The sequence below is a fragment of the Pleurodeles waltl genome, chromosome 3_1 (assembly GCF_031143425.1).
Source record: "Pleurodeles waltl isolate 20211129_DDA chromosome 3_1, aPleWal1.hap1.20221129, whole genome shotgun sequence".
In the NCBI taxonomy this organism is placed as follows: Eukaryota; Metazoa; Chordata; class Amphibia; order Caudata; family Salamandridae; genus Pleurodeles; species Pleurodeles waltl.
In genome coordinates this window covers 94027778-94044464 of record NC_090440.1, presented here as the reverse complement: position 1 = coordinate 94044464, position 16687 = coordinate 94027778, and the positions used below count along the sequence as shown (strand labels likewise).

At 45.4% G+C, this 16687-nt stretch overlaps 1 protein-coding gene across 1 annotated transcript in view; it reads left to right on the top strand.

Moving 5' to 3' along the window:
• Positions 1-16687, top strand: part of TPCN2 (two pore segment channel 2) — a 235845-nt gene that overhangs the window by 43984 nt on the left and 175174 nt on the right. Inside the window, exons 4-5 of the mRNA XM_069221908.1 lie at positions 5893-6070; positions 8212-8328. Coding sequence (XP_069078009.1) covers positions 5893-6070; positions 8212-8328 — 295 coding nt within the window. The remainder of the gene's footprint in view (positions 1-5892; positions 6071-8211; positions 8329-16687) is intronic.

Genomic DNA, 16687 nt, shown 5'->3' with positions numbered 1-16687 from the left:
GGTCCACCAAGACTATTTGAAGGTATTGGGTACCTGGGGAGTTGTCTGCACACAGGAGCGAAACAGAAGGGGCACTGTCAAGTGGTTGAACAATCAACACCCATCCACCTTGGCAAACTCTTCTGGTGCAATGGTTCGCTGTTAGTGCTTGTGAAGGGTGAGCAGGGGCCAGACCCCTTGCAAGGTTGTGCAAGGCAATTGCCCGCTTAGTCCATGTCTTTATATGGTTTTGAAATTGAGCAAAAGCCAAACTAGAGATCTGGGTTATCCCTAAGTGTCAAGTACACATAGAATCTTCAAAATATTTGGGATGTAAATTGCACAAACAAAATTTACAAATTTTAAAATTGAATTAGTGTTTCTTTAACATATGGCACTGTTTTCACCTTCATACACAATTAGATCTCAGATTGAACTGGGAACCAGTTACCTTTTGATACCTAGTGATTAATATCTACCATTCTTACACTGATTTCCAGGATGAAAATCTCGGCAGAGCAAACGGTCCCTCCAAGCCCAGTTTGCTTTTTGGTCTTCTCTTCTGCTTTCTGTAGAGGCCATGTGGCACTAGTGAAGATGGTGTGCTACCCCAATGATAGTATTATTTTGCAAACCTTCCCCTGCTCGTCCTTCATTCCTTCTTCAGACAGGCCACACATCTGATTTGGTCGCTGCGGCGCCATCGGGAGCTCTTTCCACTCTAAAGCTAACTGTGACTGCGGGTGGATTAGATCTTCTAGACTTAGAATGATTTTATTCAGCTGCAGATGTCCAATGGGTGGCTCACTGGCTTTCTGCCCACCTCCCTGCATGAGATGGGGTTTACCAGTAAAGACTTTTAAGGAAGGCTTAATGCACTGCTCATCGTTTCCTACTGACCATTCTATGGATCACCATCTGGGGTTATCATGCATGGCTTTCTCTTGCCTTGCCAGAACCTGTAAACTCACTTTCACGAAGAAACCCTATGCTCCTGCACTACCTTTGCTAAGCCTTCCCACTCGCACAGGATGGCTGTGCTCAGAGCAACTCCATCAGTGGCATGTTGCAGGTGTCTTAAAATTGGGGACTGTTTCTGAACAGTGAGCTACTAAATTTCCAAACCCTTGTGGCAGACTACCATCTTCACCACGGTCAACTCCTTACTTACAACCACCTTAAATAATCATTAAATGCCGTATTTCATGTCTGCTACCTAGCACTAACCCTACAAGAGGTGTGCCAGAAGCTCTGTACCATAGGAAATGGTGGCAAACTGATAGAATGGGTGTACAGACCTATCCTGCAACATGGAAACCACTCCAGGTCGTCTTGTCATACTACCTGGGTGATTGATGTAGCCAAACCTCTGCAAGATATGGACTAAAATACTGGACTTTCCCCACAAAGTACCCACAGCTGTCACTTTAAGTAAATTCATAGTGCTTCCTTGTGAATGCATTCTGCCCGTTGCTTGCCATTGGCCTTGTGGTTTGTAACTCACAATTTATTGCTTTCAATTTGCTGGCTTTATTTGTTTTAGGCTATGCAGCTTGAATCCGTCCCTTCCCTTGCCAAAACCTTATTTACAGTATCCTGCCGAGTTCTCCCTTTCTGTAAACAGGCCTGTAAATCTTGTTCTTTTCTTATCATATTTGCTGTGCATTCAAAGAACAAAGTCAAATGTCAGGCTCTGTCTTCGGTGGGACCTTAGTGTTTACTTTCCTTTCTCTGACTTCAAAGTGAGAGTATTTATGCAACAATCTTGCTGGATACTGGGGTTAGGAAAGAGTTTTTTCTATCACATGACACCATTTAAATAGACTTCAGAATATATCAGAATTTCACCCTACTCTGTATCACTCCACTTTACGCCACTCCATGCCACTGTTCTCTTCTCCATTCGGAACCACTTCACATTATGCCACTGCTCTCTATGCTACTTCACACTATGCCTCTCTACTCTACTCTGTTCTACTCTACTCTAAGCCACCGCACTTTGCACCTCTACACCACTGCGCTCTGCTCGTCTGCACACCATACCACTCCAGTCTAGGCAACACCAATCTAATCCGCACAACTCCACTCTCTGCCAGTCTGCAACGCTGCACTGTACGCCACTGCACTCTAAGCTAATACACTCTATGCTAATGCACTTTACTCTGTAACACTCAACTCTATGCCCCTGCACTCTACAGCAATACACTGTACATCTTTCTAATCTACTCTGCACCTCTGCACTCTACACTACTTTACTCTATGCCATCACACTCTATGCCACTTTATGCAACTCCACTCTAACCTGCACTGCTCCACTCTAAGCCACCTCACTCTACTGTGAAATAATCTACTTTATGCCACTGCACTCTGTCACTGCATTCTATGCCACTGCACTCTACCCTGCACCTCTCCACTCTATGCAACTGCACTCTACTCTGAAACAATCTATTCTACGCCACTGTACTCTATACCACTCTGACCACTGCACTCTAGTTCAGTGCACTCTACACCACTGCAAGCTGACACTCTGCAACACTGCTCTGGCCGCCACTATACTCTACACCACTCTGCCCTGTACTACTGCATTTTGCACCAATATACTCTATTCCACTGCATTCTATGCCACTCTACTCTGCCCAATGCCACTCTATGCAACTGCACTCTACACCAGTGCACTCTAAACAACTGCACTGCCCTTTACTCTGCACCACTGTACTCTGCCACTGTTCTCTGTACCACTCTACACCACTGCACTGACACTCTACTCTGCAACTCTGCACTCTACACCACTCTACTCTATGCCACTGCACTCTAGGCACTATACTCAACTCTACAATACTCCACTCTGCACCACTCTACACTATGCCACATGAGTCTACTCTGCACTCTGACACTGCACCACTCTGCATTACTGCACTCTCTGCTACTCTATTATATGCCACTGTACTCCACTGCACTCTATGTAACTCTACCCCATGCCACTCTATGCCACTGCACTCTGCGCCAATGCACTCTAAACAACTGCACTGTACGCCACTGCCCTCTACTCTGTACCACTGTACTCTACGCCACTGCTCTGTGCCACTCTACATCACTGCACTGACACTCTACTCTGCAGTGTTGCACTCTCCACCACCATACTATACACCAATGTAATATGTACTACTGCATTCTATGCCACTGCACTCTATGCCACTCTACTCTGCATCACTCCACAGCACTTTGCCCTACTCTGCACCACTCTACACTACACCACTGCACTCCCTGCAATGTGAGTCTACTCTGCAATCTATGCCACTGCACCACTCTACACTACTGCTCTATCTGCTACTCTATTGTATGCCACTGTACTCCACTGCACTCTATGCCACTGTACTCTGTTCCATGCCACTGCTCTCTAAACCACTGCACTCTACGCTAACTCACTCTAAAAAACTGCACTGTACCCCACTGCACTGTACTTTGCACCACTGGGCTCTACGTCACTGCTCCTATGCTACTCTACTCCACTCCACACCACTATGCCACTAGCTTTAAGCCATGCTGAACAGCAGCTACTCTGGTGTATAACATGGCTAATGGCTAAAACACATTAGCAAAGCCAATAACTCTTTCGTAGATGAGACCTATTGGCTTTGCCAGTGTTTGTTAGTACTATGAGGTACCTGAAAGAACTGTGAAAAATACAATTACATCATAATAAAGGCTGCTACAAAATGCGCAAATACATTTTGGTTAAATTAAAAAAAAGTGCTTCTCAAATACAGATTTGAATAATATACAGTTTATACCTAGTGATAAAAAAAATTATAACACTCCATTAAAACCACACACTCCACAGCTCACCTTGGAACACCATTAAAATACCTCTCTGAAAGAAATATCTTTGCCACCAGAAAACTTCAAGTGACTCCTTTTAGTAAAGTCAATGCAGGTTTTCAAGCCCCTTTGTATTTGCAGATTTACCAGTTGCCCACATTTGCATGTCTTTAGGGAAGGAGACCCCCTGGCAAGAAGGCCTTTTCTTATCTGTCTGCCCCTCCCTCCCTTAGAGCACAGGAGACCCCCTGCCTTCCAGCCCAGCTGGGGAAACTCCTCTGCCGCTAATTTCGCCCTGCCTCTGTTGCCCTTTATGTGAAAGGCTAAAATTACGGACAAATGCCGTCCGTTACAGCTTTCATCACGGACAACGGACAGCAGGGCGAAATTACGGACAGTCCGTGAAATTTACGGACGGGTGGTCACCCTAGGAGTATCCTGTTGCAGTGAACTCAAACCATGTGGTCTGGTCGGCTAGGAATAATGGACTCTGTCAAATAAAACTAAGGAGTTAAAGGGCCGGGTAGGAGAACCCTGGCCCTCCGGCCTTTTGGAGCCCGGTCTCAAATCGGAAAAATAAATAAAACGTTTTTGTGGTACTGTTGCGATGCTCGGCACTTCCCCCTGTGTTATTTTGTTTGCCTACATTTGCGCCGCGTAAAAAAAGGCCAGGGCCTTGGGGCACTGCAAGACCATGGTGGTTGGCCATCAACAGGGCCTTAGCTGATGAAAGGATTGAGGGCAAGGCCTCCTGCGGGGTTGGGTGTAGGGCCTGGCCTGTGGCCAGGCGGTGCACCTATAAAACAGGTGCAGCATGCAGTATGCCTAGCTAGGTATGGTAATAAAATATAACCTCACATAAAATACAACACACATGACATGTTGTATTTGATCAGTGATATCAATGCAGCATCTGAAATGAAATCATCAATTACAACACTGTGCATGGCAAAGTCACGAGTTATAGTTCACTTAAGTATAACTGGTGAATTTAGTGTTTTTTGGTGTTTTAATATGTACATTAAATGTGGCAGTGTCACCTCACTAATCTCACTTTCTTTTTCATTGAATTGCTCTGCTTTTTTAATGTAAACTAAGATATTATAATCATGCCTAACTTTAACGTTACTTTAACCTTTGTGTGTGTGTGTGTGTGTGTGTGTGTGTGTATATATATATATATATATATATATATATATATATATATATATTTCCCTGAAACAAACAAACGTCACTTCTCGAAAGGTGATTGATTGTTGTGCAGGCCTCTTGCTGTGAATCAAAGTGTTTGTGATCTTGGGCTTTGCTTTGGTTTTAGTTGATTCTGTGACTTTGAAGATAAGTGGTGTTGAGACTGCTCAACTCCACTCCTTCTCCATGAGATAGTAGGTTGGCTGACCTCTGTCCAAGCGCTATTTACTGGTAGCTCAAAATGTTGGAGACCCTGTTTTGTCCAATCCTGGAATAAATAGTCTAATAATTGGTTTTAGATATAAACTGTCTTTCCATTTTGACTGAGTACAATTCTTCAACAAAGTTAGGGAAAGGAAAAGGTAAAACTTTCTTTCTAGGGCCACTAATTGTATTTTAATTGTGGAGTATGAAGTAATCTTGCTCATATGTGCAAAAACAGATAACCTGGTTCTTTAGAAGAGATCAGTTGAGGTGCCAGAAAATCACAAATTGAAGGTTTTAGCATTTAAATATAGATATATACATTTTAAAGGGCTAGTAATGATAAGTAGTAATGCACAAATTGCTGACATTCAGTAACTCGTCAAGGTGTGTAAATACATAAAATCGACCAGAGTCTTATTAAAAACTCCTGAACAAAGACACCTAGCTATACTAACCAAGGAACAACCGTAGATAGTAATGTCATTATTTAATTGCAAAGGAGCCCAGGGTAGAAAACCTTTTTGTATAGAGTATGGGTAGAAAAGATTAAATTGGCATTTTGAGTGAAGCATGTGAAGAGCTGGAGTGTTTTAATAATTTGAGAGGCTTCAGTCATTAAAAAAACAGCTTCTTATAACTTGCTGTGTTTTTGTTTAGTAATTTATTTATTTTTTTGGATTTCTTTTCTGTTGGTAGGGTTTTGAATGTCACAATTTTTGTGAACCTGGCATTGGCCTTTATTGAAAGGCCCTCCTCGCTGACCAGTACCTCTGATGTGCGTTACCGTGGCGTAGCCTGGGAGCCTCCGTGCGGTCTGACGGAGAGCATCGAAATGGTCACTTTCCTGATCTTCATCACCGATGTGTCTATGAAGGTGAGTGAGTGTATGTGGAGGTGAAGAAGAAGCCAGGCGCAATCATGCAGTGGGTGACCATGCATGTGGGATCTGCACAAAACCCACTGTGGCTCGTGCTCTTTGCTCACCTTGAGTCATCTTTGACACGCTTGTGGAAGTGACGGCTCTTTAAAGATTAGGTGACTTCTCTTGGATCCCTCAAGAGTTTGGCTTCTTATTTTCTTAAATATGTGGGAAGGCATATTGGGCTGGTGGAGCTAGGGAGTTCGACCAAGGAAGGACACAGAGAAACATAGGGAGGAAGGGAGAGAAAAGGTGGGTGGAAGATACCAGTGCAGATCGGAGTTGCTATATCTCGGGTAGGCCTATCCATATACAGAAAAGGCATTACGACTGAAGAATATCATTGACCATCTTTGATCAACTTTTTCAAAAACCTTACTTTTCTTATTGTGCCCAGTAACTGTGGGAGTATCTAGTGTCTGATCCTGGGTCTACAAAATGTACATGAAGACTTACTCATACGTCGTTTTGAATATGATATGGTTTATAGGATACTTAACTACCAAGTGGTAGCCAAAGTGTTCGGTGACTGATTTAATTTTGCTGGGGAAATAATGATTTACGTCAAATTGCTGTCTGGCAAAGCCAAATGTAAGCACCCTAGAATTCTCTACATCTTACAAAATCGACCTGTCAGTCTTTCTATCAAGAAAACCACCAAACACATACATATTTTTTGTGGGTGCAACTAGGGACCAGTAAGGTTGGGTAATGTGGAGCTAAATGATGGTAGTAATGGTGGAGTTACGTGAGTGTTGGCCCTTCAATTTAGAAACTGCTCGACAAAAGACCAGATAATAGAAGCCATATTGTAAAGGCTTTGTTATATCCTTACACATAACACATTAGCCAGGACGTCTAGCCCCTCTGCCTAATACAGTATTCATATGTGAGCAAAGAAAAACCTGTCTTGTGCTTGCAACAAATTCTGAGTTGTAAACGCTGCATGGGTGAAGTGTAGATGCAGATCTTGAAGGATGGTGAATTGTTGTTTCCTGATGTTCTTCATTTCAAGTGTAGTGGTAGCAGTGCTCGGAATTTTGTCTCTTCATCCACAGAAGGATTGTCCCAAATAGCTTCTAGTTACAAATTGGACTAGTTTCAATGTCTTTCATTAGACACAGATGCATTGCTCATGCTGAATCAATGAAATGTTGTATGCTAGTTCCTACTTGGTTGGTAACATAAGTACACAGTATTGTTATGGTAAAGTCCACAATGTAACTGCAGTGCAACTTGTGTCACAACTTGGCAACCGAGAATACTTGGAATTAATCATCTGGAGCATAAGCGGAGTGCAAGCGGTGCAGCTTACCCAAACACTACACCGCATACCTGATGGCGATACGGCACGGATCCCTCACTCCTGAATTCCAAAACTAGTGCCATATCTTTTAGCGAGTGCCACTGCTGCTGGTTCTCTACTATTTATTAGTGTTGCTGATAATTTAAGCTTCCTAAATGTGTTACCCTGTGTACTGGAGCGAGAGGGCACGCCATTATTGAACTGTGTATGTGAATGGGCCAACCCTAACGTGTTTCAAAAAGTAATTTCTTCCCTGGCCTCCGCCACTCCGCAGAAAATCACTGTGAAGAGTTTCGTAATTCAGAGAGGGCTTCACCATAGAGGTCTACCGGCTCAACGTCAGACGTGACTTTCAGCTACCCTTGTAACTGCGTTGCGCATGTGTGGACGGTGGGCCTTTAGGCCTAATTTGGGAGTGAGCATACCATTCACATGTTGCTTCCTGACATTGGCTGAGAAAATAAGGTTGCCGGAAAGTAAACCTTATGATAAGAGGTATGTGACAACTGTGGTCCCCTTTGTTGATGGAACCTGTCACTGTTGCTTTGTGTAAGTGGGGCTTTGTGTTCTCCGAGGTGTGCAGGGCATTGTCTCTGTAGCTTTACAACACCAGATAAATTAAAGATGTGGCCCCCAATCCTGATACATTATCTGCACAACTCTACAATTGCATTAACATGCACAGTAGTGAATCTGTGTTGCACTTGGTTGATTTCACCTGCTTTACTCTTTTTTTGGTTTCTCCTCTCTTGGTTGCTAACTTGAGATTTCTTTTTTTTTGTCTTTTCAGAGTTATTTAATAGGTTTGGAAGAATTCATGAAAAACAAGTGGTTGATGGCCTACATCCTGGTCATTGCGATGTCGTTTGCTGATTGGACTGCATCTCTTTGTTTACTTTGTAAAGAGGTAAGAAAACTTTAAACACAGGTGAAGTTCGTGCGTGTTAACTGCTCTGGTTTCACTTGGCAACAGATGGTGATTTACTGGTAAAGGGCAGAAGCATACCCATGGGCAACTATGCTGTTTCCGTGTCTGCGTAAGGTGGGAAAACGTTTGTGTGGATCACATAGCATATTGGATAGTTTCATAGTTTGGCCTGGAAGAATGGTGTCCTATCGGTGAGATTCTGCATCTCTGCAGCTGTGCCGTCATTACAGTAGTCAACGCCATGTGCTCCAACCCTCTCTGAATTCCTGTTTATATTTAGGTATTATTTTACAGCTCATCTCTTTCTTGTTATTTCTTCTGTTCTGCTTCTCCCGTAGAGACCTATGAAATCCAAGGTTCTCTGTTTTCTCCAATACTTCATTTTAGATAGTCAACATCCTACTAGCAATCTTTCCACATATAGGTATAGTGAAATTTAGTTGTTCTGACTAAATACCATCCCTGTAAAATTGATCTCTGTATTTGGGTTTACTCTGTGCCCAGAGGATGATGTATATCAGAAAGTGATGGGGGCAGGTGTGGCTACTGCTTTGGTCAGGCCAGGTCGACTCCCTGAGACTGTTTCCCTGCTTAAGTTATGAGATGGGTGCAACAAGCTGAAATAGGGGTGTTTTGATTATAACATATGTTTAGTTCCATTTCCTTTTTCAACCTGTGCTGCACTTAAATACTCCAAAAATGGGTTTAGTGAAACACTTAAATTTCAAAGTTGGGGTGTTTGGCAGAGTGTTGTCCCCGTTTCGCATTTTGCAGTACAAGTATGGTGGTTTTAATAGAGGTAAAGTCAAAGAGGAACATTTTCCCCTCCCATACTTTTTGTTCACCAGTTGCTTTATGAAGTCCTACTTGAGAGAGGCTATGAAACGTTTTTAACTTCCCTGAAAGTAATGCAGCCACCCACCCACCCAATCTTTTTAAATTAAATGTAAGTAGTCAACCTTGTGCAGTGTTTTTGTGGTAACTTAAACTGTTCATTGGCCCGCTCTTTGCTTTGACTCTGTGCTCCTCCAGGGTTGTGCAATCAGACTTATAATAGCCGATGAATTTGCTATTTGTAACAGGTACATCTTGAAAATAAGGTAGTAGCCCTACCGAGATTTGAACTTGAATCTTCAGATCTGCATTATTGGGTTTAAAAGTTAAAAAATAAAGTGACAAAAGTAAAACTATGGATAAGCACAAAGAGTTAAAAGTTGGGATTCAGAGGAAGAAAAATCTCATGCATCTATTAGGAGTTTAAAAGTTTTATATAAAAATGGGACTAAAATGAGGATATCCCTTTCAAAATGATATTGGGCCGAGGGTGAGTGAGAAAGGAGGGCAAGTCTGGGTCTGGTCATTTCCTACTCCCGCCCCTCCCCTTTGAAGGTATTAATTTTTTTTTTTTTTTTTAAATGACCTGGAATCAGAAAATAGTTTTTTTTTTTCATTTCTTAGAAATGATGCAAGATCGAAAAGACCACTTTTAACTCTCTTTTTCTGTTGTGCTGAACTGCATGTTTGTAATCAAGCCACATCTAGGGGTGGTTAATAAAATTTCGCCCTGCTGGTGGAGCTGTCGTAATTGTGGCTACTCTTTGTTATGCTTGTAACGCAGAGTTTTGGCAAAATTCTGCCAACCACTCGTTGGCAGATGTTTTTTTTTTGTTTCGGCTCACCAACAGTAAGTTGGCGAGTGAGATCTCAGATCCCCTAGCCTGATCTTAGGTCGCTAGGAGACCACCCTGTGAGATTTCTGCAACGCAGCTTGCCATGACCCTTCCCAGTCAGAAAGCTGCCGCTCAAGTAGAGAATCTGCTGTTTGTGCTGTTTGCACCGAACTTTTAGTGCAGAATGAGCTCCTGGTGGTAAAAATCAGCACGAGCATCGCAACGTACCTATTTCTGCTCGTGGGCAGAATGCTGCAGAATCTTGCAGAGTTTTCATGTAACTCTACGGAGTACAACTGAGTTTTGCCCACGTACAAGATACAACACACAGTCTACAACCATCAAAGAAAAAATAATTCTGTGAATAAAAGGAAATTGCTGCAGTCTTGATATGGCAGTAGGAATAAATGCAAAGAGACACTGCAAAGAGTAGATAAAAATGGTAAAAAAGCATAAACTCTTTTAAAAAGTAATGAAACGTCCACAGGAAAAACGTGAGGCCATTAACATTGCCATTGTAAACCGAGCATTTCAAAAGTATTCATTCACACAAATTCTTCAAAAGTTATTTTTTTAAAATAAATATTTTTATTTGGTTTTCAAATAGCTCAGGAAAGGATCATATATGTCACAATAGTGCACCAGTATGTGTACAGCGCCAGTGGTAAAAGGAGAAGAAGAAAAAAATACCTTCACCCCTCTACCAGACACTCAGGCCCTCATTTTGAGTTTAATAAGGGCCTCAGTCACACCAACCAACAGACACCAATTCACAAGAGCAAATACAGTTACAGGCAGTATTTTAGTCCACCATCCTAAACCATATATCCACCAGTGTCTTTCCTTCTGTCCTTATCAGTAGAAACTCCATCCAGCCCCTCCAAACCTTCCGAAGTTTCCGGGGACAGCCTCTACTGTTATATGTGGCCTTTTCCACCATCATAGATACATCCATTCCTCTCCTCCTAGTTTGCAGTGTTTGACGCACCTCAGAACCCCGTAAACGGGCGATGTCCCTCTTGGTCACCATCACCAGTCCAAGGCAGCAGAACAGGAGCTTAGCTCTGAGCAAATATTTATCTTTATGGATTCCCGAAGATTGAATTTGTGGTCCATTGGGATCTGTTCCACCAACACCTCCCGAAGTTTCCCCCCACAATCCTCACCAGATATTCCTGGATCGCTGGGCACTCCCAGATTGTATGGTAGGAAGGAGTCTATGGTCCCTGGTATCTCACAGAATTCAGGTTTTGTGCCTTCCCCATAGCATGCAATTGTTGTCTATCATAGTATATACTGTGTAGGATCTTAAATTGGGTCAATCGTAGTCTTGACCTGATAGCTACTTGTCATGTGAACATCAATGATGCCTCTCAATCCACATCCTCCAATTTCCCCAGGTCAACCTCCCAGCGGCTTCATAACTTAAGGGTGTAAAGCATGTTGTTGTTAATGGACATCCACTGCCACATCACAGACCACCTGAGAAACCTGCACTGGCTCCCAGTCAACAAGAGAATCACCTTCAAACTCCTCACCCACGTTCACAAAGCACTGCTCAACACCGGACCAGAATACCTGCAACAGAGGGCTCTCCTTCTACACCCCGACCCGGCATCTCCGCTCTGCCGACCTCGCCCTCGCAACCGTCCCATGCGTCTGCAGAACTACAACCGGCAGTAGATCCTTCTCGCACTTCGCCAACAAAATGTGGCACACTCTTCCCACCCACCTGCGCCAGACCAAAGACCTCCTTACCTTTAGGAAACTTCTCAAGACCTGGCTGTTTGAGCAGTAGCAGCACCTCACACCCTTCTCCCCTCCCCCCCCCCCCCCCTTCCCCATCCCCACACCTCTGCACCTTGAGACCCTCATGGGTGGGAAGAGCGCTTGACAAATTCCTGATTGATTGAATGGTCTTGTATGTCATGGACACCGCTCTTTTGTCCAGCCCCTCCATTAACAATCTGCCTTCTAATGGGGCATAGTCTGGGATCCCCTCCCCAGGGACGCCCTCTATTCTCCATGCATGTTGTATCCCTACATAATGCAGGAACTGTATCTTACTAAGCGCGTACTCAGTCTGAAGAGACATAAAAGGCAGAATATCCCCACCCTCCATCAGGCCTCCCACTTTAGAAATTTCTTTGCGGTCCCAGGTGTCGAAGTCAGCCAGTTTTCTGATTTCTGGCAAACAATGCCCCTCCCACAGGGGAGTCTCCCTCGTGGGTCGGCGGTGCCATCCTAGGAGAGTGGTAACCTTGGTCCATGAGGCGCTGTCATCCCCCTCCTCCCATAAAAATATTGGCGACCAGATTTCCCTTCCAACTGCAATCTCTCCAGTTGGAACTTGGTGTGGTCCAATGGGGCAAACATTCATTCATTGACATTAATAAGATGGGCTGTTCAGTAGTATGCTTCTGAATCTGGAAGGGATAGACCCCCATTGTATTGATTACACTGTAGTGTTTTGAGGGCAATTCTCTGGCGTTTCCCCTCCCACAGAAAGATGCATGTCCTGCGCTATAGTAGCAAAGATCTCTGGGCATACCAGGTAGTATGTGTTCTGTAGAACATATAAGAACTTTGGGAGGGACATCATCTACAACATGGCTGCAAGGCCCATCATTGTTAGAGGAAGACCCCTCCAATGGTCCATGTCAGCCCAGCAGGCTCTTAACACCCTCCCCAAGATGCGGGCATGGTACTTAAATCCCTCTTGCGAGCACTGAAGATGCCTAGGCAGGGAGTGCATTTCAGTCTCCCCCTTTGGGGTATATAAGATGGATTTGTCCCAATTGATCCAGTCACAGGGATAACTCCTATAGTCCTCGAATAAGTGGAGGAGGCATGGAAGGAATATAACGGGCCCTGTTACATACAGGAGTATATCGTCTGCATAGATTGTGAAATTCATTCTTCCCTCTCCCTCAACTTGAACCCACGTACCTCAGGGTGGTTATGGACCACCCATGCCAGGGATACTATAGTAAGGTCAAACAGCAAAGGGGATGGGGCACCCATGTCTCGTGCCCCTCCCAATGGGGAACTTGGAGGAAATGGCCCCATTAACCCTAACTGTTGCTACCAGGTTGCAATAAAACAGTTGCACCCGCTCCAGGTCCAAACCGAAATCTCACCAGCGTGCTTTTAAAGAAGGGCCAATGCACTGCATCAAACGCCTTCTCAGTGTCGAAAGCCAGGAATACATGTGGGTCTGGGTGCTTGAATGTGGTGCTTAGTCAATTGTGGGTATGCCTCAGATTGTATCGTGTAGCATCCCAGCATAGAGCCAGATTGGTCCCTCTGCATCCGGGGAGTAATGACACATTGGAGGCATGTGGCTCGTACCATGACTATCTGTGTTCAAGAGGAAAATTGGTCTATAGGATGCACATGACTCTTTAGGTCTCCCTTCCTTTAGGATAACTATGACAGCCCTCATCATGAACCTATTTAGGAGATGGAGGGGTGTTGGGAGGGGCTACGGAGGGGTGGGGTTAGTGGGGGAGGAGCCTGCCATAGCGCTTAAACAACTCCACTGGTATCCCATTAGGGCCCGTGACTTTACCAGATCCTAACTTCGGAGTGGTGGCCTGGACCTCCTCTAAGGTAATCTCACATTCTTAAGACCTCACGTGTCTCTGCATGTAAGACTGGAACAGGTATGTACTGCACATATCTTCCAATCAGAGGCATCCTTCGGTGGTCTGGCCCTGTACAGATCTTTGTAATAGCAGACAAAAGCCTCTGCAATCTCCCCGTCCAAAGACACTTGAGTTCCTTCAGGGCTCACTATCTCAGGTACCCACCTCGCCTCCACCTCTCTCCTTCCCAGCCACGCCAGGAGCTTCCCTACCTTATCTCCCATTTCATATAACCTGTGCTGGGTGGCTTGCATTTGGTTCTTTACCCCCTCCTCCACAGTTTCCCAATATTCATCCCTCCTTAGTTCAAAGTTGCGGAGTGCGTAAGGGTCTGGCTGTCGACTTAAGATGTCTTCAAGTGCCAATAGTCAGTTTTCCAGCCCTTTCATGGCTTGTTGCCTTTCTCTTCTTCTGGGCTATCAGATTCTGGGCACTATCTGTGACCACTGTTTTATAAGCTTCCCAAAGCTCTAACTTGGACCAAGCAGTCCACATTTTCCTTAAAGTACAGTTTAATCCACTCAATGTAGAGTCCCTACCTCTCCTGCTGGGGCGAAAATGGTAGTCCAGCCTAAAAAATACCCTATGAGCCTCATAAAAATAGGAGTATTTTCTTTCAGTGGGGTGTACTTTTCTCCAGAGATCTGACAGGCCAAGGGGCATAGCAAAATGGGAGACAGGACTAGTTGGTCCCTGATCTGTCAGGATTGATTGCCTTTACATCATTAAAATCCCCCCTAAAACATGGAGTGAGTAATCCACCTCTAATAGAACCTCTGCCAGTTTCTCCAGCAGGGAAGTCTGAAACTTGTGTGGGCCGTATGCTCTAATAAGCATGACCTCTTGCCTCTCCCAGAACCCTTTCACCCCACATATCTACCATATCGCTCTGTCCATTCTTTCAGGATTCAGAGGGGGGGGTGGGGGCCTGTCGAATGATGATCGCCACTCCTGTATCGAGTGGTAAAGCCCAAGTGTGCTAACATGACAGGGCATAGGGGCCTCTGCCCAAGAATTTACAATCTCTGCCCTTAAGAGGTGTTTTCTGTAAAGTACTGCTTCTGGGTGTAGCCTCGTTACGTATTGGGTCTCAATCCGTTTACATCCCAGGATAGAGTGGTGAGTGACTTAGCATCTACCGAGGGTGGGTCCCCTCATCACAAGCAATAGTGCATACCATGACACTTCTGCCTCCATTGGCTCGCTGCCACCACCAGTCTTGGGAGCCCCTACAGCAGGAGGAACCGGGTCATGTTCTCGTTCCAGGTGGGCAATGGCCGCAACCAAGGGGTGGGAAGTCTCTGATCCTGTCTCTGTCCTCATCTGAGCCGCCATGTGCCGTATTGCCTAGGCGACCACCATCTCTGCTCTTCTTTCGGATGTTTGCACTTCAACCACCTTCTGAGTCAGATGAATTGACACCTCTCTCCGATGACCTCGGTGGCTGCCACGGCGTACCTCCACCTCCCCTCCACCACCTCTGGCTTTTCCTTATGGGGCGTGACCAATCCTTTGGTCGAGTACCTTCCCATCACATGTACCTCAAGTTCATCTCCTGGCCTCCCCTTCCAAACACTTTGGGGTGTTCCTCTAGCCATTCCCAAATACCTTCCGGAGTCTGGAAAAATAATCCTTTCTCTTAGAAAAGGACCTTCAACTTGGCTGGGAAGAGGAGCATGTTCTGCAGCTGCAGGCTGTGCAGCCTGGCCTTCACTGAGTCAAAGGTGTGGCGCTGCTTCTGCGGGTCTCAAACTGTCTTCCAAGATCCGATATCCAGGTTTCAGCTGAAGTGACCCGTTCCTCTACATTTCTGAGGTCTTGGTGCAAGAGGGAAACCTCTGCTCGCACTTCTTCCACCAGTCCCTCCGGCCTCCCTGGAAGACTATATCACCAGGAGGAAGCCGGCGTTATATGGTACTGGCTGGGCAGTGGGAGTTTTTGGGGGTGGATGGTTGGGTGAGAAGAGTCACAATTTTAGTATATCTGTCCATATTTCCCTGGTTTTGTGGGGTTGGGGGTGGACTTTGGTCCCTTGTCTCTCTCCATTGTGTTATAACAACCGTTCCCCACCAGGCCGCCGCAAACAAACGTTATGCAACCAACACTCGGGCAGAATGTCCTTAGGTAGCCTCACAGGTGTGGGGGAAGCCTCTGGAGAAAAGCAGAGACACAATTAGCAATATTCCTGGCCAGTGACTCTCTCCAAAACCAATGGGACAGCAATCGTTCACCAGACCGAGTTTCCAGGGTCTCTGGGCATGGCATATAGTGTCACATGCCTGAACAGAATCGGGGAAGCCCCAGAGAGGGGGGGTAGGAGGTGGTCCCAACCATCCAAACACCGCACCATCAACTCTCATTCATGCCAGGAGAGTTTCTGCACTGCCGCACCAGGAGTCTATGACTGCTGTCCAACCAGTCTTGTTGCAGCTGGACTAGGGACCCTTAGACCATCCACACTACAGGACCACTAGGTTGCAGGGTCCCCCTCACTGCTCCTCTCAGTAAATGTAGCCGGTGGTGCCCCATTCATCTGTGCCCTGCAGGAGCACGCCGTCTCTCCAAACCGACACCCTGGGGTGCCCTCATCAACAAGATATTTGGGGTGGGGGGGGAAGGCGCACGCCAACCGAAGGGCGATTCACGGCCTCTGGCATGATATCGCTGGCAAACTCTGACACCACGGTGGCATGGGTGGGCCCGAGAGCAGCAATTACGTCCCTCTTCACCTCCTGTGTAGGCCACCACTGGGATCCTAAGGCCGAGACATCGCACCTGTCTGCAGGCACCCAGGGCAGGCTCCTTCTCCTCCAGTTCTCCACCTTCTACTGACATGGGCCGCAGGACTGCACAGTTGTCAGCGACGGGCAAGGCTTCCACGCATCGCCTCCTCCCCGAGTGTCTGCACAAAGTTATTGAAATAGCTTTTTAAATTTTGAACTAAAAATATGTACCTACATCTTTCTGCAGCAGGTGTCTTATTTCACTGTGAGGTATTGTACCTTATTGGGCAATAAGCCA